Raw genomic sequence first — 23,974 nt, 5'->3', positions numbered from 1 at the left:
CTTGTTTTATGTGGGTGGGGGGGGGAGTTGGGGGAAACTTTTTCTAATCTCTTACTTCGACGGAGATGCGATTTTTTTCTGTATCATATCTCCGTCCGCACTGCGGCCTAACATCGAGGAGTTAGCGGCCTTTTCTGGAGACCGACTTCGGGAGCTCCACCGCGAGAGCATGCCGATTTTTTGGTAGTTGTGTGTCTTGTGGCTTTTGTTTTAGTATGGCTGTATGGCAATTCGAATTTCACTGTACCTTAATTGGCACATGTGACAATAAACTGACTTTGAAATCTTTTCACTCGGAGGGTGGTGGATATATGGAATGAGCTGCCAGAGGTGGTGCTATAACAACATTTTGTTTTTAAACAACACTTGGCCAGGTACATGAATAGGAAAGATTTAGAGAGACATGGGCCAAATGCAAGCAACTGGGACTAGCTTAGATGGGGCATCTTGGTTGTTTGGGTTGAAGGGCCTGTTCCCGTGCTGTAGAGAAACATAGAAAAATAGGTGCAGGAGTAGGCCATTCGGCCCTTCGATCCAGCACCGCCATTCAATATGATCATGGCTGATCATCTAAAATCAGCACCCTGTTCCTGCTTTTTCCCCATATCCCTTGATTCTGTTAGCCCTAAGAGCTAAATCTAACTCTGTCTTGAAAACATCCAGTGAATTGGCCTCCACTGCCTTCTGTGGCACAGAATTCCAGATTCACAACTCTATGGGTGAAAAAGTTTTTCCTCATCTCAGTCCTAAATGGTCTAGCCCTTATTCTTAAGTATGACTCTCCGGCTCTAAAACATCAGGATATGTGAGCTGTTGGCTTGGAAAGTAAAGTGGATCCAATCTTTCAATCTGCAAAAAGATCGAGGAATATGACAGGCAGAACCAGCACACAATGACATCTAACCTATGCTGAAAAATGGATTGAGTTTTTACTCATCTTTCATTATGTATAAACAAGCTCTGAGCTGGCTATTTTTTTAAAACTCAAGGAATTGATTTACACTAATCATATTTTAAATTACTAGATTCACAGTTATATCTCATTCCCACAAACTAATGGAGAGAAGCAAAATAGTTCTCGGCAAGAATTTTGGAGACTTGAATGAAGGTTTAACAGCATTAAAATTAACATTATCAGCAGCAAAACAATTTGGGATGAATATTTGTAATGACAAGAATTCACTGTGCATTTAGCTCTTGAATAAGAATATTGGAAGCTGAGAACCATTTGAATCCTAAAGGTGTGCAAGATATTTAAGATGATAAAAGTGGCCAAAAGGCAATTTGATTTGTAACAGCCATAAATTGATCTCCAAGAACCTTTAATGTATTGCACACACTTAGAAGAAGGCTGCAGCGCCTTCAGTTTGACAAATAATTTAAAAGCAGATGAACTTTGGATCTTTTAACATTTTTAAATTCAATGATTTCAAGTGACTTAGCGAATGGTGCTGAAGATAATATTTCTTACTTAATTAGCTATCAATCAGCCAAGCTTTGAAGGATAACCATGTTCTCGGAGCAGCAGAAAATGTTCATTAACTGTGAAATCCTATACACTTTGCAAAGGGCAAGTCTGATTCCAATCGTGGCAAATTACATTTTGCTTTATTTTATAAGGAATTTTAACCCTGTCTATCCAACAGGAACCTAGACGGTGTTAAAGTTCCTCCAGATTCCTTGGACTCCACCCTGGTTGGATTCTACCACTTAGTTTAGATTAGAGATAGAGTGTGGAATCAGGCCCATCGGCCCACCAAGTCCGCGCTGACCAGCGATCCCCGTACACTGGCACTATCCTACACACACAAGGGACAATTTACAATTTTACCAAGCCAATTAACCTACAAACCTGTATGCCTTTGGAGCGTGGGAGGAAACTGGAGCACCTGGGGAAACCGCACATGGTCACGGGGAGAACATACAAACTCCGTACAGGCAGCACCCGTAGTCAGGATCGAACCTGGGTCTCTGGTGCTGAGGCAGCAGCTCCACTTTTGTGCCACCCCAATCTTTCAGTAATTTAGTGTTTGTGGGATTCTTTGTATTTCTGCAAACAAAAGCGATTCAACAATGTCCTTTGTAGATAGCAGTGACCGAACTAAACAGCAGCATCTGGTACAACAAAATATCAAGACCATACCACATGGTCTACTTGATCTCCTCAACTATCTCCAAAGTGTCCACCTCAGGTACATTCAATAACAGTGAACTATCTCTTGCTTTCGAATTGAATGACTGTTTCCTGTGCTTTCTGACCTCAATCATATCTAGAGATGGATGCATCATGAAAACCATCCTGTGCCTCGTGTTCTCAGACACCGCCTTCTTGGGTGTAATGAGCACTGATAACTGATCCACATCAACCCGTCAACTGTTGTTGTCCATTGTGTAATTCCTGACTCGCAGGACATTCTGAACTTTTCCATAGTTCTACTTTGATGATCCTTCATTGGGGAAGAATGTGTCTCCCTGAACACTGGACCATTGTCAGAAATCACATCTTCATGGACACCATGGGTTGTAAAAACTCATCAACGGGTTCTCTATAGCTCAATCTGTAGAGCTATGTGGCCCAAACACTTCTAACCTCTTTCAGTTGGTGCAAGACTGATGCTTGCAGTCAAGCGAGTCTAGCCCTTTCAACAACTTCCAGCAACAGGCGGAAATGATACATGCCTAAAAGAAAAAAACACCTTTTATCCTCCAAAAAGACAAGTTGGCCATCCATGTATTTGCACTGGGGCAACTGGCACTTTGTAGCCTTCGTTCCAACACATCAAGAATGACTTCACCAACTCATCAACACATTAATCAGTCAAGGCCAGTACACATATTCTTTGCCCACGACCTTCATGTTTATAATCCCTGTATACTGTGCATGGACATCTTTCAGTAAGTACATTCTCAGTGCATTTAGAATCATGAGTCTGGTGCTCACCTATAGCTCATATCACCTTCTCCAGAAGCATACCACCTCATTGTAACATGTGCTATCTCAACACCTGCCTCAAAGGAACATCTTTACGAGTGGATACAAAGTGCTGAAGTAACTCCGCGGGTTAGGCACCATCATGCAGGTCTGGAGAAAAAGGATGGGTGACCTTTTGGGTCGGAGTCCTTCTTCAGGCTGAAATATTAATATTTTGCTGCGTACCATCCCAGCCTCTCCATCTATGCCCTCTCTACGTAAGATTGCAAACTTAGTGACTAATTTAGTTTAGTTTAGAGATACAGCATTGAAATAGGCCCTTCGGCCTACCGAGTCCGTGCCAACCATCGATCACCCGTGCACTAGTTCTATGTTATCCCAGCTTCACATCCAACACACCGAGAGCAATGTACAGAAGCCAATTAACCTACAAGCTTGCTCGTCTTTGGAAGTGGGAGAAAATCGGATCACCCAGAGAACATTCACACAGTCACAGGGAGCAGGTACAAACTCCATACAGACAGCGCCTGTAGTCAGGATCAAACCCGTGTCTCTGGTGTTGTAAGGCAGTGAATCTACTTCTGTGCCACCCTTGAGGGAGTTTTCTGCTAGGGGCCATTTATTTACGAGTCAAGAATACTCAAACTGAATCAAATGGGTTGCTTACATTAAGACTCTCTCCTATGCTGAATGCAGCAGGGATCAAAGAGCATATTTGAAATGCATTCTGCTATCTACTTTTCATGAGAATCTGTTTGATTTTCAGAGGCAAACTTGGTTGCAGGAACATGAGCATTCATTAACTTGGCCTGACTGAAACATGGTATGAAATTCCAATGTATCGGCTAAATTAGAGAAATACTAATAGTTTCAGATATTTAAGATGCTGAATTTTGTTTTTCCACCTCAATATTAATACAAAACCTGATTATAAAGCTGAGGATCTTTGCCAAAATAAGCAACGGACAAATTAATAAAAACCAAAGTACCACAGGTATTGGAAATCTTAAATAAAAACAGGAAATTTTGGAAATACATCTCCTGATCACTTCAGTACAGGAAAGACTTTGATGGGACCAGAGCTGGTGCAGAAGATCATAAGATCTTAAGTGATAGGAGCAGAATTAGGCCATTCAGCCCATCAAGTCTACTCTGCCATTCAGTCATGGCTGATCTATCTCTCCCTCCTAATCCCATTATCCTGCCTTCTCCCCATAACCCCTGACACCCGTACTAATCAAGAATGCTGGTCATGCGACCAATGTCTAAAAGTCTAATGTCTAAATGTCCAAATCCTGGAAGGGTAAAATAATTTGCTAAATTCTGGAAATGATGGGATCAGGAACAATAGGGAGACTATGGACCAACAGATATGCTGGTATTTGCACAAGGTGACAGTGTAAAGTGTGATCAAAAGTATCCTCTAAAGTGGAAAGAGGAAAATTTGTGAAGTTCTGGTGGGATAATTATCTAACCATAATAAGTCTCTATTTTTGTTTATTGCTTTGTGCCTCATGCTTGTCTAAACCAATCTGCATCAAGACAACGTGATCACATGCGTGACTGTTCTGTGGTCTCATTTCCCAATAAAAAAAAGATTGATATGCCATGGATGACCATGAAGAATCAATATTTCTCTGTAAATACATCTACCTCTTCATATCGCCATAATATTAACACTTGTACAAAATAAATTCTCCGGAAACCCTTCCAAATCTGTGAACACTAAAGGTGTTCCGCAGTGAGGATCTGAAGCAATGAGCTTTGAGAGGAGATTTACAAGTACAAGCAAACCCCGCATTATAGCCATTTTGGTTGTGGAAATTTACAAATCATTGCCAAACAAAAAAGAGATATAGGCAACCCTCTCATCATGGAGGAGTGGTGTTTCCGGAAAACCATCCATATCACGATTCTCTGTAACACGATCCCTCTTTTCACACTGAATCCTATATTACAGGTGGAGGTGCATTCCCAGGGGATGTGTCTCTCTCAAATTTAGTCATTTTATCCGTCCAGTTTAGTTTAGAGATACGGCATGGAATCAGGCCCTTCAACCCACTGAGTCCACACCAAACAATGATCAACCGTTCACACCAGTTCTATGTTATCCCACTTTTGCATTCACTCCCTACACACTAGGGGCAATTTTACAAAGGCCAATCAACCTACAAACCCGCACATCTTTGGAATGTGGAGGAAACACACATGGTCAGGGGGAAACATGCAAACTCCACACAGACAGATCCCCTAGTCAGAATTGAACCTGATACTCTGGGCTGTCAGACAGCAACTCTACCGCTGCACCATGGTGTCGCCCTCCATACTAGCAATATATTAAATACATTAAAAATAATTTAAAAAACAACATTTGGTGGGCAAGTGGAGAATAATTTGGCAATGGTTAAGTATCTTAAGTATCCTTTGAGAAAAACAAATTATAACCATGTTACCGTAATTGGAGAAATTAAAAATGTTAATGCACATGGGATAGCATCAGTTAAATTATTGTACGTAAATAAAATTCTTTAGACAAAATCTGGCAAAGATAAACAAATGATGCATATTTGAAATAAAGAATTAATAATGCATGACTCCAAATGGATGCACTTTTATACTCTTGTAAATACTGAAAATAGCTAATAGCATAAAATGAAATAACACACAAAACACTGGTAGCTTGCTAAAATGTCACAGCAATAAGACCAAACAATAACTGCAGGAAATAACAAGTGTTCATACATTGAATAGCACAGGCTTTATTCATTTAAAGCTCAACAGAAAACCATGCGGCGGAAATCCTCCTACAGAAAACATCCTGTATATCATATTCGAAGATTCTGAGGTTGCTACATGGGCTTTCAAAATAATTAAGATGCATTGCATTGCAATAGAGTGCAAACCAAATCAAAGGCAAATATATCATAAGATCTAATAAATTGTACAAAGTTAGCGTTGAGGGAAGTTGTTATAATAGCATTAATAAAATATTTTTCCCGATGCAAATGTAAAAATAATAATTCATTTGCATTTCCTTCTTTGAGGCCAATTTTCTATAATAACACTCCTCACTATCTGAAAGCCTGATTTTTCCAATTAAAGTTGCACATTACAGATTCGGAGGAATTCCTTAGCAATACCCAAAGAATATTAACGACCAAATCCCGTCAGATGAATTAAATAATGCTAAATTGCATTCTTTAATTCATTTTGATGGCCATTGCTACTTTCAAACAGCCTGTTGCTGTGTGAATAATTACTTTGCGGTCCAAATGTGATGTAGAATTTATCTCCTTCATTTTAAACATATTGCTATGTGCACTTTATTTCTCCTCCTCAGCTGCCTACCAAAAGCTTCTTTTCATAAAGTCATAAATTATAGGAGCAGAATTCAGCCATTCGGCCCATCAGTCTACACAGCCATTCAATCATGGCTGATCTATCTTTCCCTTTCCACTCCATTCTCCTGCCTTCTCCCCATAACCCGACACCCATACTAATCAAGAATCTATCAATTTCTGCCTTAGAAATATCCATTGGCTTGGCCTCCAAAGCCCTCAGTGGCAATTAATTCCACAGATTCACTTTTAAATACGTTTGTTTGGAAACAGAAATAATTATTAAGTTTCTCTTTAAAAAAAACGATTGTATTTCAGAAACTTCCAATTAACATAGAAACAGAAAATAGGAGCAGGAGTAGGCCATTCAGCCCTTCAAGCCAGCACCGCCATTCAATACGATCATGGCTGATCATCTAAAATCAGTACCGTGTTCCTGCTTTTTCCCCATATCCCTTGATTCCATTAGTCCTAAGAGCTAAATCTAACTCTCTCTTGAAACCATCCAGTGAATTGGCCTCCACTGCCTTCAGTGGCAGAGAATTCCTTCAACTAGTTAAATTACTTTTTTTAACATGTTACACCTAGATTAGAAGCACAAGGAAGTAAATAATTTCATTAATAATGTAGTGACCACTGCAGTATTCAAAGGCTTCTACCTTAGAGGAGTAAGTGTGGCCATCAGACCCACAGACAGAGCCATGGTGCACCCCAGTACAAGGCTTGCATTTGACCAGGTTGGCTCCTCCGATCCATTGTTTACGAAGAAGACTGTCCTTTTTTTGCCTGATGCTGCAAAGCAAAATAAAGATGGAGATATTAAGTGACAAAGCCAATGCATGCACAAACCGCGTAGCAAGGAACTGTAGGTGCTGGTTTATACCGGAGATAGATACAAAATGCTGGAGTAACTCAGCGACTCAGGCAGCATCTCTGGAAAAGGAATAAATCAGAGTGAGACCATATGCAAAGTGGAGGAATAGCACCTCATATTTTGCTTGGGCAGCTTACAACCCAGACGTATGAAAGTTGATTTCTCTAATTTCAGCTACCCCTGCATTCCTTCCCCCTCTATCCCCATCCTCCCCCGCTCTGGTTGTCAGAGAAACATAAAAACAAAAAATAGGTGCAGGACTAGGCCATTCGGCCCTTCGAGCCAGCACCGCCATTCAATATGATCATCCAAAATCAGTACCCTGTTCTTGCTTTCTCCCCATATCCCTTGATTCCGTTAACCTTAAGAGCTAAATCTAACTCTCTCTTGAATATATCCAGAGAATTCCCCCCCCCCCCGCTGCCTTTTGTGGCAGATAATTCCACAGATTCACAACTCTCTGGGTAAAAAAGGTTTTCCTCATCTCAGTCCTAAATGGCCTACCTCTTATTCTTAAACTGTGACCCCTGGTTCTGGATTCCCCCAACATCGGGAACATTTTTCCTGCATCTAACCTGTCCAATCCCTTAATAATTTTACATGTTTTTATACGATCTCCTCTCATCCATCTATATTCCAGTGAATACAAGCCCAGTCGACCCATTCTTTCATCATACATAAGTCATGCCATCCTGGGAATTAACCTGGTGAACCGATGCTGCACTCCCTCAATAGCAAAAATGTCCTTCCTCAGATTAGGAGGCCAAAACTGCACACAATATTCCAGGTGCGGCCTCACCAGGGCCCTGTACAACTGCAGGAAGACCTCCTTGCTTTTATACTCAAATCCTCTCGCTATGAAGGACAACATGCCATTTGCTTTCTTCTACGAGTTGTCCTACGAGTTCCACTGTTCATATCCTTGTATTCCTGGCATTAGCACATCTTCCCTCTCTTACCCTTCTTGTAACACAGTGAAAATTTTTAACAATTTGAGGTTTTTTTCTATTTATTATATAAAGACTGCCAATTTAAAAATGAATAATAAGTCTCTAGATCATAACAATTTCACATGATGTTTTGTTCATAAAATGAATTTCATAATAGCTTTAGGTGCTGAAAACAGCTTTCTAGAACATCCATCAGTAGAAATGCTTAGACTTCATTTAACATGTATAACTCAATTAATAATGTATATAGAATTATTGTGAATTAAATTTAAAGATGGTTTATTGGTGCATGAGCTTCACTTTTATTGGAAAACATTTTTAGTTTTGAAGAGGAGATTAATCACCTGTAACAGTTTCTATTTCATAGAGAAACAAAATACTTTGGAAGCTGGTAATTTGAAATAAAAGTAGAAAATGCTGCCAATATTTAAAAGGAAAGTCAGGATCTTTGGAAGTAAGAAAAGAAATTGCAGACTTTCTGACCCTCATCTTTCTACCATCTGATTGCCAGACTCAATCCTCACAGCCAGCGCTGCCGTGAGAGTGGTCCCCGGGACAGGCAGGCATATACCTGTCGGGTGCCGCTCCGTCAGGTTACAGGTGTTGCAATTGGAAACGTGCAGAGGGGATGTGATCGAGGGAGCAAGACCCAGACAACCATATGGACTTCAGCAAGGCATTTGAATAGGTTAACGCATGGTAGGCAGCTCTGGAAGGTTAGATCACAGGGGATCCAGCGAGAGCTAACCAGCTGGATAGAGAATTGGCTACATGGAAGGAAGCAGAGGGTGGAAGGTTGTTTATTGGACTGGAGTCCTGGAACTGGTGGTCTGCTGTGTCCTTCGGTATTTGCGGTTTATATCAACAATTTAAATGAGAACGTACAAAGCATGATTAGTGAGTTTGCAGATGACACCAGAGTAGGTGGTATTGTAGATGATGAAAATGGCTATCAAAAATTACAGCTGGGTCTTGATCAGCTGGGTAATGGTTAATGGTGTTTAATGCAGATAAGTGCGAGGTATTGCATTTTAGGAAGTCAAACCAGGGCAGGACCTTCAAAGTAATGGGGACTGCTGTAGAGCAGAGGGATCTAGGAGTGCAAGTACATAGTTCCTTGAATGTGGCATCACAGGTAGATAGGGTGGTCAAGAATGCTTTGGTACATTTACCTTCATAGGTCAGGCTATTGAGCATTGAAGTTAGATTGTTATGTTGCAGTTGTACAAGACATTGGTGGGGTCGCATTTAGAGTATTGTGTTCAGTTGTTGGGCACCTTACTATAGGAAAGAGGTTGTGAAGATGGAAAGAATGCAGAGATGTTTTATGAGGATGTTGCCAGTGCTTGAGGGCCTGAGCTGTAGAGGTTGGGTGGGTTAGAACTTTATTCCTTGGAGTGCAGGAGGATGAGGGGTGATCTTATAATGGTGTATAAGACCATGGGGGGGGGGGGGATAGATAGGGTCAATGGACTATCTTTTATCCAGAGTAAGGAAATCTCGAAAGAACCGCCAACAACCGAGTGAGGTGGAGGACATTTGTCAATGGCCTATGCTCCCCAGAGGAGCAAAGGGCTGAAGAAGAAGAAGGGAAATCAAGAACCAGCGAACATGGGTTTATGGTATGAGGGGAAAGATTTAACAGGAAACTGAGCGGCAACAGTTTCACACAGGGGATGATGGAAATATAGTTTGAGCTGCCAGAGCAGGTAATTGAAGCAAATACTATTACAATATTTGAAATACATTTGGACAGTTACATGGATAGGAAAGGTTCAGTGGGATATGGGTCCAACACGGGCAGGTGGGACTAGTGTAGATGGGGCATCTTGGTCCACATGTGGATGAGTGTAAACAAAGGGGAAGAGGCAGAGCATACCAAATTTAGTTGCAACTTTCATTTTTAGTGCCTGTGACATGCATACTTTTAATGAGTTATAGGACTAATAGGAATCATGGAGGATATGGGTGACACAGTGGCACAGCAGTAGAGCAGGTGTCTCACAGCACCAAAGACCCGGCTCGATTTTGACTACAGGTGCTGTCTGAATGGAGTTTGTAACCCGCGTGGGTTTTCTGCAGGTGCTACAATTCCAAAGATGTATAGGTCTGTAGGTATTTGGCTTCTGTAAATTGCCCCGAGAGTGTAGGATGTGAAAGTGGGGTTAACATAGAAATAGCGTGATCAAGTGATCAATGGTTGGCGTGGACTCTGTGGACTGAAGGGCCTGTTTCCACAATGCACCTCCAAACTAAATGTCCCCTAGTTCCATCAGCATTCTTTCCGCATCAACAATCCTTCTCTGTGAACCTCCAGGCCCCTCCATGTTTCCCCACACAGCAGCTGCAGATGTGAAACCTCAGGCTAAGATACATCTCCAAGAGTAAATGCAGTTTTATTTGCAAGCATCACTGAATCTCATGTCATTAAATATGAATTGGCATCTGTAGTCATTGCTCAAAATGCACATGCATATAGAATTATCTTCAATATTCCACCATCACCATTACCAAATGTGAAATCCTAAATCTTGCTTCGTTGAGTAATCATTAATGCATCTAGTGTAAAAACCAGCATTCTTGGGTATACATGGATTCTCTTAATCAGAGCAAGATTAGAGATGGTCAGAACATGGAATATCTCTGTAATTCATGGCATTCTGTCTGCAATGTCTCCTGGAGAATTAAGATTTTAGAGATACAGCACGGAAACGCTCCCTTCAGGCCAACAAGTCCACACCCATCAGCGATCACCCCGTACACTTGCTCTTTCCTATACACTACGGACAATTTAAAATTTTTACCAAAGCCAATTAACCAACAAACCTGTACGTTTTTGGAGTATGGGAGGAAACCGGAGCACTCAAAGGAAACCCATGCGTTCACAGGGGGAACGTACAAACTCCATACAGATAGCACGTAGTCAGGATCGAACCTGGGCCTCTGGCGCTGTAAGGCAGCAACTCTACCGCTGTGCCACTCATTCTGAATAATTACCACATGACATTCACAACCCTAAAATCATAGCACCAAGGTAAGAAAAATCTTGACAAAAATTGAGAAAGCAAACGACAGAGAAAGGCAAAAAGGGAAAGAGGGAATAAAATAAATCCCAGAGTGAAGAGAATATATTGCAAAATGTAGAGATTTGCAATATTTACCATGTGTAACATTATCACCTGTATCTAAGGGTGTTTCCCCCCAAAGTTATTCAATAATTATGTTGACATTTCCTTCTCCATTTATTAGGTTTCAAAAGCTAAAAAATAAATTTCTAGCGCGTAATCTGAATGCAATATAAATGACACAATTATACCATTTATTTACAGCACTAAGATTTTCATTTGAAATACTGGGACTGAGAATAGCAACAGAATTACACCATAAGAACACAGGAAAAAGCGTTTTGTGCCCGCTTCACGATTCACTAAGATCAGGGCTAATGCAGCCTTGACCTCAACACCACCGTTTCACTCTTTTCCCCATATCCGTTCCTCCCGTGTAGATTAAATGTCTGTCAATCTCTGCCAATATCAGACCTTCCAACATTCGATTTTACAAATTCAGAATTTCGATGTCCAAAATTCAGAATTTTACATTAAAATTCATAATATGGCGCATAATGCAACTTTTCAGCAGAAAAAGGTATGCATGCCAAATGCGCGTGTGAAAACTATTGTTTCCAACAATCTGTAGTTCTTGGACTACATGTAGAATGTCAGGCCTATCATGAGTATATTCTATGATAGGTTATTGAACAGAAATACTTTTTACAACAAAGAAAAAAATGTTTTGTTTTGTTTTTACTATTTTGCTTTTTCCTTACACATCCCAATTCTCTTGATATTGAATAAAAGAACAATGGTCATAAAATGTATGACTAAGTTATGAAGAAAGAGTTTCATTTAAGACTGCACATACCTAATTTAATTGAAGACATACTTGCTCCAGTGGTCTTCAACAGCAAATCACAACGGTCCATGTCCCCCCCCAAACCTACCCCCCCCGCACCCCCCTTCTCCCCCCACCCCTCCCCTCCTTTCCCCCAAATCCACTCCCCCACCCCTCCTCCCCCATTCCCATCCCCACTCTCCCCTCCGTTCCTGCCCCTCGACCCCTACTCCCTCCCCCCACTCCACTGCCCCCCTCCACCGCACCCCAACCCACCCCCACCCATTCTCAACATCAACGGGCCTCACGCTCCGCAGCGAGGCTAGGCCAGCGGCGAGGCGAGGCCGGGCCTGCAGCGAAAGGCGAGGCGAGGCTAGCGGCGAGAGGCAAGGTGAGGCCAGGCCAGTGGTGAGGCGACGCAATGCGAGACCGGGCCAGTGACAAGGAGAGGCCGGGCGAACGGCGAGGTGAGGCGAGGCTAGCGGCGAGTCTGGGCCAGCGGCAAGGCCGGGTCAGCGGCAGGGCGGGGTGAGTACAGCGGCGAGGCGAGGCGAGTACAGCGGCGAGGTGAATACAGCGGTGAGGTGAGTACAGCGGGGAGGCGAGTACAGTGGCGAGGCGAGTACAGCGGCGAGGTGAATACAGCGGCGAGGTGAGTACAGCGGTGAGGTGAGTACAGCGGGGAGGCGAGTACAGTGGCGAGGCGAGTACAGCGGTGAGGTGAGGCGAGTACAGCGGCGAGGTGAGGCGAGTACAGCGGTGAGGCGAGGTGAGTACAGCGGCGAGGCGAGGTGAGTACAGCGGCGAGGTGAATACAGCGGTGAGGTGAGTACAGCGGGGAGGCGAGTACAGCGGTGAGGTGAGTACAGCGGGGAGGCGAGTACAGCGGCGAGGTGAGGCGAGTACAGCGGTGAGGCGAGGCGAGTACAGCGGTGAGGCGAGGTGAGTACAGCGGCGAGGCGAGGTGAGTACAGCGGCGAGGTGAGTACAGCGGGGAGGCGAGTACAGCGGTGAGGTGAGTACAGCGGGGAGGCGAGTACAGCGGTGAGGTGAGTACAGCGGCGAGGCGAGGTGAGTACAGCGGCGAGGTGAGGCGAGTACAGCGGTGAGGTGAGGCGAGTACAGCGGCGAGGCGAGGCGAGTACAGCGGCGAGGTGAGGCGAGTACAGCGGTGAGGCGAGGTGAGTACAGCGGCGAGGCGAGGTGAGTACAGCGGCGAGGTGAGGCGAGTACAGCGGTGAGGCCGGGCCAGCGGTGAAGCGCGGCGGGGCGAGCGGCGGGGCATGTGTTTTGCGGAAAAATGTGAGGCGAAATCAGAATGGCAGAAAGGAAATAAGAAAGTGGACACTTTCCGCCAAATTCGGAAGGGTTGTACAATGAACGTCAGGCCTATCATGAGTATATTCTGCTATTTATAGAAAGGTTATTGAACAGAAATACGTTTTACAACACAAAGAAAAAATTGTTTTGTTTTGTTTTTTCTATTTTGCTTTTTCCTTACACATCCCAATTCTCTTGGTATTGAATAAAAGAACAATGGTCATAAAATGTATGACTAAAGGGCCTGTCCCACTTAGGCGATTTTAAGGCGACTGCCAGTGACTAGGCTGTCGCCGAACGTTCGCCTGGTGTCGCGGGCATGATCGTGAGGAGTCTTCAATGAATCATAGCGGATCTCAGCGTGTCGCCGATAAATCAAACGGTTTAAAATTTCTCGGCGACAGCTGGCTTGTCGCCAGGTATTGTTGCTTATTGCGGGCGCTGTCGCATGCTGTCCCCAGGTTTGATAGGTTCTCTTAAGATACATTTAGAAGCACATAATATTAAAATAAGTAAAGTCATTTCAAAATACCATAAAATGCTTGTGTTTAACCAATTTATTTACCGTCAGGACATTTGACAGGTAGATTGGAGGCGACAGTTTGACGGTCAGGTAAGCGTGGGAATTTTTGCGATGTTTTTGGCCTCAGCCATTACATTTAAAGTGAGCTCCAAACCCAGATATTCAACCCAGAAACCAAATATACATCTCCCTTACATTTTCAAAGAATGCCCACACACTTTTCACAAAAATCCACTGAACCATTTTAAAAATAGCTTTTAGTAAACTGGAAGTAAATCCAGTTTATTCCTTGTTACAGTGAAGCTTGGTTTTTAAGTAACCCATACAAGGTGTTACTTGTATTCAAAACTCCCTTCTTACCGACTTGTCAGTGATTTCAGCGAAAACCAGGATGCCGGAGAAGCATTGACAGCGTGGGAATTTTTGCGATGTTTCCGAAGACGCTGTAATCTCGACCTGACTCGGCACTGTCGTGGTCATTGTCGTCGGGTGAAAGAAAAGTTAGGCAGTCTGCTACGACTTTGACAGTCGCCGGCAGTCGCCAAAAAGATCGCCTAAGTGGGACAGGCCCTTTGAAGAAAGGGTTTCATTTAAAACTGCACATACCTAATTTCATTGAAGGCTTACTTACTCCAGTGTTCTTCAACAGCAGATCACAACGGTCCAAGTCCCCCCCCCCACTCCCCTCCTCCACTCACCTCCCCTCCACACCCCCATTCCCCCCTCCCCCTCCCTTCCTCCGGCCCCCCCACCCCCACTCCCCGCGAGCGGCGGGGCATGTGTTTTGCCTAAAAATGTGAGGCAAAATTGGAATGGCGGAAATGAAATAAGAAAGCGGAAATTTTCTGCCAAATTCGGAAGGGTTGGGAGGTCTGCAATATATTCAATGACGCTGCTTCCTTAGGTCTCTGAGACAGGGAACAAAGTTCAGAGGAACTCTCCATGTTCTCCACGGGTGCTGCCTGACCTGCTAAGTTACTCTAGCACTTTGTGTCTTTTTTTTGGTAAACCAGCATCTGCAGTTCCTTGTGTAGGAAGGAACTGCAGATGCTAGTTTAAACGGAAGACAGACACAAAAAGCTGGAGTAACTCAGTGGGTCAGGCAGCATCTCTGGAGAAAAGGAATAGGTGATATTTTGGCTCGAGATCCTTCTTCAGACTGAAGAAAGGTCTCGACCTTGTTTCTATGTTTTTACATTCCATAATCAGGACCGGAGGGACAATGCACGGTTCAGTTTTGGTGACATTGAACACTTTGACGTAAACAAAAGCATCAGCTTGTTTTACTCCACTTCTGAAATATGGTTAGAGTCATAGAGTCATAGAGTGATACAGTGAGGAAACAGGCCCTTCGTCCCAACTTGCCCACACATGTCCCAACTACACTAGTCCCACCTGCCTGCAATTGGTTCATATCCCTCCAAACCTGTCCTAACCACGTACCTGTCTAATTGTTTCATAAACGTTGGGATAGTCCCAGCCTCAACTACCTCATCTGGCACACACCCACCACCCTTTGTGTGAAAAAGTTACCCCTCAGATTCCTATTAAATCTTTTCCTCTTCACCTTTAACCTATGTCCTCTGGTCCTCGATTCTCCTACTCTGGCCAAGAGACTCTGTGCATCTACCCAATCTATTCCTCTCATGATTTTGTACACCTCTATAAGATCACCCCTCATCCTCCTGAGCTCCAAGGAATAGAGACCCAGCCTACTCAACCTCTCCCGACAGCTTGAGATCCTCTAGTCCTGGCAACATCCTTGTAAATCTTCTCTGAACCCTTTCAAGCTTGACAATATCTTTCCTATAACATGGTGCCTAGAAATGAACACAATATTCTAAATGCGGTCTTACCAACGTCTTATACAACTGCAACATGACCTTAATCGACACATGAAAGTAATAAAATTAATGTAGATATGAAGGTCAAATATTATTGTTTATTGTCTTACCTTATTTGCTTACATGACTAATCAGGTTTTCGATCTTATCAAAAATATCATACAATCCATTCATATTCTTCATTTATAATTAGTGATAAACCAGACAGATTCCATGTATGAATCAACTAATCAAGGGGTCAAAGCAGTTATCCTGATGCTTAGAGTGTTGATGAAGCATTTACATTTGTAATCCATTGATTTTTTTCACTGTAACACTTTGAAGATGTGAGGAATTAGTATTTGTAATTTGACATAAGACTACTTTAGAGATACAGCTTGGAAACAGGTCCTTCGGCCCACCGAGTCCACATCAACCAGCAATCACCCCTTACACTTGCACTATCTTACACACGAGGGACAATTTACAATTTTTTTTGCACTGAAGCCAATTAACCTACAACCCTGTATGTCTTTGGAGGGTGGGAGGAAACCGGAACACCCGGAGAAAACCTCTGCATTCACCGAGAGAATGTAGCAACTCCGTACAGACAGCACCCATGGTCAGGATTGAACCTGGGTCTCTGGCGTTGTAAGGCAGCAACTCCACTTCTGTGCCACTGTGCCGCTGCTATCCTGTGAGTAGGATAGCGTGAGTGTGCGGGGATCGCTGGTCGGTGGGCCGAAGGGCCTGTTTCCTTGCTGTATCGCTAGACTAAACTAATAAAGGAATAAAGAGTCCTGGCCATTCCCATGATAAGGAAACCCACAATAATGCACACCACCCCCCACCCCCCCACCACGAGTGCCCACCTAACTTGCTGGCAATGTAAACCAGGAATATATGGATTTGTGCAATACGCACGAGCTTTAAATAAAACTTGGCTTTGGCAGCACGATGAAGTGCAGACAAAAGAAAATTGTGGCAGCAGCTTGAGTTATATTGGATTGGATAATGAGAGAGAAGAACAGCCAATCACAGTGACGACACAGCAGACTGCAGATGCTGGGCACCGTGGGATTCCCAGGAAAGTACAGCAAAATTCCAATAACTTTGTTCATTTCAAGAGTTGGAATGACAGAATGTTGTTAATCAAGGGAGCAGACAGACAATCTACTTGGCTTCACTGTTCTCCTGCTGCTGTTGAGAGAACATTGGCGTTCTTCTGATTTGTGCAATGTCATGTGCAAGTAATGATATTACTTGCTTAGAGCTGCTTCTGAAAATGCTCAGATTTTTATTATACATTTTTTTAAAAGGCTGTAATATTTGTAAATAAAGGAGACATATGGTACTGCAGATGCAGGAATTTTGAGACTGAACACAAAGTGCTGGAGGAACTCAGCAGGGTAGGCAGCACATGGGGAGGGAATGGACTGGCAATGTTTTGGTTCGGGACCCTTCTTCAGACATGCCGACCAAAAATGTTATCTGTCTATATCTGGCACAGATGCTGCTTGATCTGCGGAGTTCTTTCAACACTTTGAGATTTGTTAATCGAGATTGGCATGTGTGCAGATACTGGCAAACAATTGTGCAGCAAGGAACCACATTTGCTGGTTTATACCAAAGGTAGACACAAAATGCTGGAGTAACTCAGTGGGTCAGGCAGCATCTCCGTAGAAAAAGGATAGGTGATGGGTCCCGACCCGAAACGTCACCCATCCTTTTTCTCCAGAGATGCTGCCTGACCCACTGAGTTGTTCCAGCACTTTGTGTCTATCTTCTATCAAACATCTGTTCAACACCCTGAGGGGGGGCATTTTCGCATGCACTTTTTAATGTGCAGGGAAACGGCATCAAAAGATGAAGCTGGTGTCGGGAATCAGAGCTGATGGAGTGTGGAGCACAGGCTCTCAGACCACAGTGAATGTTAGTCTGCTGCAGAGAGATGTGTACTTGAGAATGCATTGTCTCATCATCTTCTACTCAGCAGAAAAGGAATCGATATGATGTCACAACATGGAGTGGTGTTAATTTTGGTGAACTATGAAAAATAATTGTTCTTGAAAAAGAATTTGGTTAAGGACAAGATAAGTTAATGAGTTAATGTGTTAAAAGTGGCAGATAGAAACAGAAAATAGCAGGAGTAGGCCATTCGGCCCTTCGAGCCAGCACCACCATTCAGTATGATCATGGCTGATCATCCAAAATCAGTACCCCGTGTTCTGGCTTTTCCCCCATATCCCTTGATTCCCTTAGCCCTAAGAGCTAAATCTAACTCTCTCTTGAAAACATCCAGTGAATTGGCCTCCATTGCCTTCTGTGGCAGAGAATTCCACAGATTCAAAACTTTCTGGGTGAAAAAGATTTTCCTCATCTCAGTCCTAAATGGCCTACCCCTTATTCTTAAATTGTGACCCCTGGTTATGGACTCCCCCAACATCAGGAACATTTTTCCTGCATCTATCCTGTCCAATCTAAGAATTTTATGTTTCTATAAGATCCCCTCTCATCCTTCTAAATTCCAGCGAATACAAGCCCAGTTGACCCATTCTTTCATCATATGTCAGTCCCGCCATCCCGGGAATTAACCTGGTCAACCTATGCTGCACTATACATCTGTACATCTGCAGTAGGACCTCCTTGCTCCTATCCTCTCATAATGTCCGCCAACATTCCATTGGCTTTCTTCACAGCATGTTGTACCTGCACACCCAAATCTCGTTGCACATCCCCTTCTCCTAATCTGACACCATTCAGATAATAATCTGCCTTCCCGTTCTTGCCACCAAAGTGGATAACCTCACATTTATCCACATTATACTGCATCTGCTCACTCGCCCAACCTACCCAAGTCACCCTGCAGCCTCATAGCATCCTCCTCGCAGCTCACACTGCCACCCAGCTTTGTGTCATCCGCAAACTTAGAGATATTACATTTAATTACCTCATCTAAATCGTTAATATATATTGTAAACAAATGGGGTCCCAACACCGAGCCTTGCGGCACCCCACTAGTCACTGCCTGTCATCCTGAAAAAGACCCATTAATTCCTACTCTTTGCTTTCTGTCTGCCAACCAGTTCTCTATCCATGTCAATACACTACCCCCAATACCCATGTGCTCTAATTTTGCACGATAATCTCTTGCGTGGGACCTTATCAAAGGCTTTTTGAAAGTCCAGATACACCACATCCACTGGCTCTCCCTTATCCATTCTACTTGTTACATCCTCAAAAAATTCCAAAAGATTAGTCAAGCATGATTTCCCCTTCATAAATCCATGCTGACGCTGACTGATCCCATTACTGTTTTCCATCTTTAATAATCAACTCCAGCATTTTCCCCACTACCGATGTAAGGCTAACTGGTCTATAATTCCCCGTTTTCTCTCTCCCTCTTTTCTTAAAAAGTGGAGTTACATTGGCTATCCTCCAGTCCACAGGAACTGATCCAGAGTCAAGAGAACATTGAAAAATGACCACCTCCTTGAGTACTCTGGGATACAGACCATCAGGCCCTGGGGACTTATCTGCCTTCAGTCCCAAGTTTACCTAACACCATTTCCTGACGAATGTGGATTCCCTTCAGTTCCTCCCTCCCACTAGATCCTCGGTCCCCTAGCATTTCTGGGAGATTGTTTGTGTCTTGCTTAGTGAAGACAGAACCAAAGTACTTTAACTGTTCTGCCATTTCCTTATTTCCCATTATAAATTCACCTGTCTCTGACTGTAATGGACCTACGTTTGTCTTCACTAAACGTTTTCCTTTTTACATACGTAAATAAACTTTTAGTCAGTTTTTATATTCCCCAGAAGCTTTCTTACATACTCTTTTTTCCCCCTCTTAATTAACCCTTTTGTCCTCCTCTGTCGAGTTCTAAATTCCTCCTAGTCCTCTGGTTTGCCGCTTCCTCTGGCCAGTTTATATGCCTCTTCCTTGGCTTTAACACGACCCTTGACTTCCCTTATCAGCTACAGTTGAGCCGCCTTCCCAGTTTTATTTTTTCGCCAGACAGGGATGAACAATTTCTGGAGTTCATCCATGTGGTCTTTAAATCTTTGCCAATGCATCTCCACTGTCAACCCTTTAAGTATAATCTGCCAGTCCATCCTAGCCAATTCCCGTCTCATACCTTCAAAGTCTCCTTTGTTCAAGTTCAGGACCCTAGCCTCTGAGTTAACCATGTCACTCTCCACCCTCATGCAGAATTCCACCATATTATGGTCACTGTTGCTTAAGGGGCCTTGTACAACATGATCGCTAACTAATCCTTCCTCATTACACAATACCCAGTCTAGTATGGCCTGCCCTCTTGTCGGTTCCTCTACATATTGGTTAAAAACCCATCCCGTATACATTCCAGGAAATCCTTTTCCTCAACACTGTTACCAATGTGCTGGATGGAACCACATACTAGCAGGCGATTATCTTTTGAATGTTATGGTGGACAATGATATAGAGGTGTGTAAAATCATGAGGGGAATAGATAGGGCGAATTAGTCTTTTACCCAAGGTAGGGGAATCAGAAACCAGAGGATGCAGGTTTAAGCTGAGCAGGGCAAGATTTAATACAAACTTGAGGGGCAACATTTTCACTCAGCGATGGGCACATGGAACGAGCTGCCGGAGGAGGTAGTTGATGCAGGTACTATAACAACTTTTTAAAGACATTTGAACAGCTACATGGATAGGAATTAGAGGGACATGGGCCAAACACAGGTAATTGGGATTAGCTTAGATGGGGCATCCTTGGATGGATGAGTTGGGTTGAAGGGATGGTTTCCATGCTCTATGGCTCTCTGACTTTATGTGGAGTATGGCATGTGGCATGGTACAACAGTGTGATCTGGGGCTACAAATTTGCTAGTCCAGATATTCCAATGATTGAGCTCTGGTTTTCTTGGCCTTTCTTGTTACTGTTATCATCTGTTGCATCTGTTGCTCTGGAATGGCAGGAGCCTCTTGCACTGTGCCAACATGAACATCTGAACACTGCTCTGCTTTCACGGCCAGGGAACATTCTGACATCAACATTGCAGCCTTGATTGTGACATGGTGACCAGGAGACAACTAGTCTAAAGGACGAGGCATTGAGTGTAACTGGTTCTGGAGGGGCAAAGCAGAAGTAAAAGAGCATCTCACTCAAGTCAAACCATTCTCCCGCCCACCCATCAGACATCTCCTACCCCACCCACCGGCAGAGGAGTCTGTAGTTCCCAAAGTGGCCTCATCAGTTACCTTGGAATCCAGAGAACTAGTTTGAAAACAAGTTATCTTCAACCCTGTGGGTAGACCCAAAATGCTGGAGTAATTCAGTGAGTCAGGCAGCATCTCTGGAGAAAAGGAAATAGGTGACGTTTTGGGTCATGACCCTTCTTCAGACTTTATGACTGAAGAAAGGTTCCAACCTGAAAACGTCACCAGGCAGCATCTCTGCAGAAATGGAATAGGTGACATTTTGGATCGGAACCTTTCTTCAGACTTCAAGTCTGAAGAAGAGTTCCGACCTGAAACATCACCTATTCCTTTTCTCCAGAGATGTTGCCTGACCCGCTGAGTTACTCCAGCATTCTGTGCCTATCTTCAGTGACTACCAGCATCTTCAGTTCCTTCCATCACATGCAATCCTGTGGGACTGCTGAAGAAGAAGAAGGCCATTCCACCATGGGCCTAGGGCCTTGGATGCTACGGAACACTTTCACAGGGACAAAAGGATGCTCCATCGCATTGACTGCATGCCAGGAGTTTTGGGGAAAAATGAGACCGTGCTGGAAGTCTTCGGGTATGACAAGGGTTAGTGCCACACTAGTGATCATAGAAGCTACAGTGCTGGTAGTTGGGTAGGGAGGTAGAGAATCATGTGGCTTCAAGAGAGACGGTTGTAGAGATTAGAACTTCTATTGGGAGCTGAAGGGAAATACTTGGTTGTGAGGAAGCTGGTGGGGGAGGGATCTTCGTACTTGTTTGTGAGATCCTGATTGACCTGAACCATCACTTCTGTTTCTCTATCGTCAGAGACTGCCTGATCCATTGAGTGTCCCCAGCTTGTTCTGTTTGTGTCTCTGACTGTTTTTGTGTTAATAACCCCTCTGGAGCTATTATTAAAGTTGTGTGTTTCTGGGAGAGAGAAAGAGGTCACTCAGCTCTAAGTCAACACTGCAAGGCTTCTGGCTGTTTAGTACGCAGGAAAGGGAAAGAAACAGGTACCAACAATGTGAATAAAAGAAGGGATTGAAAGTATGAAAAATTAGTGGGAAACATATTAAGAATTCCAGTTGTCTGTAATGAAATTTTACACAATTTTAGGAATTCTAATTAATCTAGTTTAAGTTAAAATCTGTCTTTGAGATTGCAGTTCGAGATATATTTTATTCAGATTTTGTAGCCACCTTAAAATAGTAAATAGAAGTATAACGTGAAGATAGTTATTTGAGAAATCTCCAAATATGCATGCTTAGTAAATATAGAGATCATGATATCCGTTTTTATTCCAATCCATTTTTATCTGTATACTAGACCAAGTGGACCCGTTGGGCCCAAACCTCTCCTGCATTGGTGCAGCACCCTCTCCTCCTTCCCCCTCCACCCCCCTCCCCCCCTTTCACCTCCCCCCCACTCCATCCCCCCTTGTGCCCCCCTCCCTCCCCCCACCCCCCTCCCCCTCACTCCATCCCCCCTTATGCCCCCCCCCCTCCCTCCCTCCCTAGGAGATAGAATTAAACTTTAAAATGTGAATAACTTTAAAAATATAACACCGATTTCAATTAAACTTTTTCCATTAGCACCAAAGGGACGACGGTAAGCCTAAAATTGTCACGCTATCGTGTGCCGTTTTGGCTGTAGTTCAGGAACAAACAAACAAACAAGAGTTTTAGTATATAGATGTATTATAGATATAGGGGGGAAGGAGAGCTCTCCTGCTGCCAGCCGCCACGATGGCCACCCAGGGCCGGGATGCGTGGCTCCCTCTCCCCTTTCCTCTCCCCCCTCGCCCGCCCCAAGCCCCGGGGGTTTTAAAGGGGGTTGAGGCGGGATGGAGTGGGTGAATGGGTGAGGGGGGAAGGGGAGGAGGGGGGGGGGAAGGGGGGTTGAGGGGGGATGGTGTAGGGGGGGTAGGGGAAGGGGGGAGGGGAGGGTGCTACACCAATGCAGGAGAGGTTTGGTCCCAACGGATCCATAGCAGCTAGTTCCAAATATAATAAGATCTCAGTGTTTTCTATTTCATTTATTCATCTATCAGACATAGCCTTAGTTGCTTAGAAATTATACTTTCTAATTATGAAATTGCATTGGGGTTTGTAAAATAATGAAAGAATTTATGATTTACAGTGCTAGAAATTCTGCTGCGTTGCCTAGTATTTTGTATGCTACAAAATTGAATGTCATCAAATTGCACTCTCTGAGTTGTGTAGACCAACAAATTATTTCCAGTTTCTCTGTCAATGTGTCGTACTTATACACTGACATGATTAGATAGATGTATATCTCTGAAGATCTGTCCTGGGCCCAGCAAATTAATGCACTCGGAGAGAAAGCCCATTAATGCCGATACTTCCTCAGAAGATTGAGGAGATCCAGTATGTCGATGAAAACTCTCTTGAACTTCTACGGGTGTGTGGTAGAGAACATTCTGACTGGTTGCACGACGGCCTGGCTCATCAACCCAAATGCCCAGAAACAAAGGAGATGACAAAAAAGTGGTGGACACCGACCGTCCAGTTCATCACAGATACTGAGCTCCCCACCATTGAAGGGATCTATCTACAGGAGGTGCTGCTTCAGATAGGCAACCAGCATCATCGAGGACCCACACCACACTGGCCATGCTCACATTTCACTCCTGCCATCGGGAGGAAGGTATAGAAGTCTGAAAACGGTGACCTCCAGGTTCAAGAACAGCTTCTTTCCAACAACCATCCGGCTCTTGAACACGATAAACTACCAACTAAACTATGTACTAATATTGGGTTTTTAAAGATTTATTGAACGCTTTTTGTTTATTATGTAATTTTTGAGTACTGTGTTTATAGACCAGTTGAGCTGCTGCAAGTAAAAATTTAATTGATCCGGTTTCGTTACATAGACAATGAAACATTCTTGAATCTAGAAAGTCACCAACAGAGCTCACATCCAGTTAGAATTAATTTCCAGATGATTACCACTTGGCCACAGCTTTAGCCTGTTATACAAATTGATCCTGAATGTGAACAAGTTGTGTATTCCTCATTCCTAAGTTATTGATTATTGTGAACATCAGCTTTGAGTTTCTCCATCCATTACTTTCGGGAGTAATTGGACTATGCAGCACCACTGATT

At 43.6% G+C, this 23,974-nt stretch overlaps 1 protein-coding gene across 1 annotated transcript in view; it reads right to left on the bottom strand.

The window, feature by feature from the left end:
- Window positions 1-23,974, bottom strand: part of LOC144600063 (testican-1-like) — a 336,811-nt gene that overhangs the window by 84,025 nt on the left and 228,812 nt on the right. Inside the window, exon 5 of the mRNA XM_078411433.1 lies at window positions 6,930-7,062. Within this exon, the coding sequence (XP_078267559.1) occupies window positions 6,930-7,062 (133 nt within the window). The remainder of the gene's footprint in view (window positions 1-6,929; window positions 7,063-23,974) is intronic.

The sequence above is a fragment of the Rhinoraja longicauda genome, chromosome 14 (genome assembly GCF_053455715.1).
Source record: "Rhinoraja longicauda isolate Sanriku21f chromosome 14, sRhiLon1.1, whole genome shotgun sequence".
Classification (NCBI taxonomy): domain Eukaryota; kingdom Metazoa; phylum Chordata; class Chondrichthyes; order Rajiformes; family Arhynchobatidae; genus Rhinoraja; species Rhinoraja longicauda.
The sequence above is the reverse complement of the archived record's forward strand: the minus strand, read 5'-3'. Positions and strand labels throughout refer to the sequence as shown.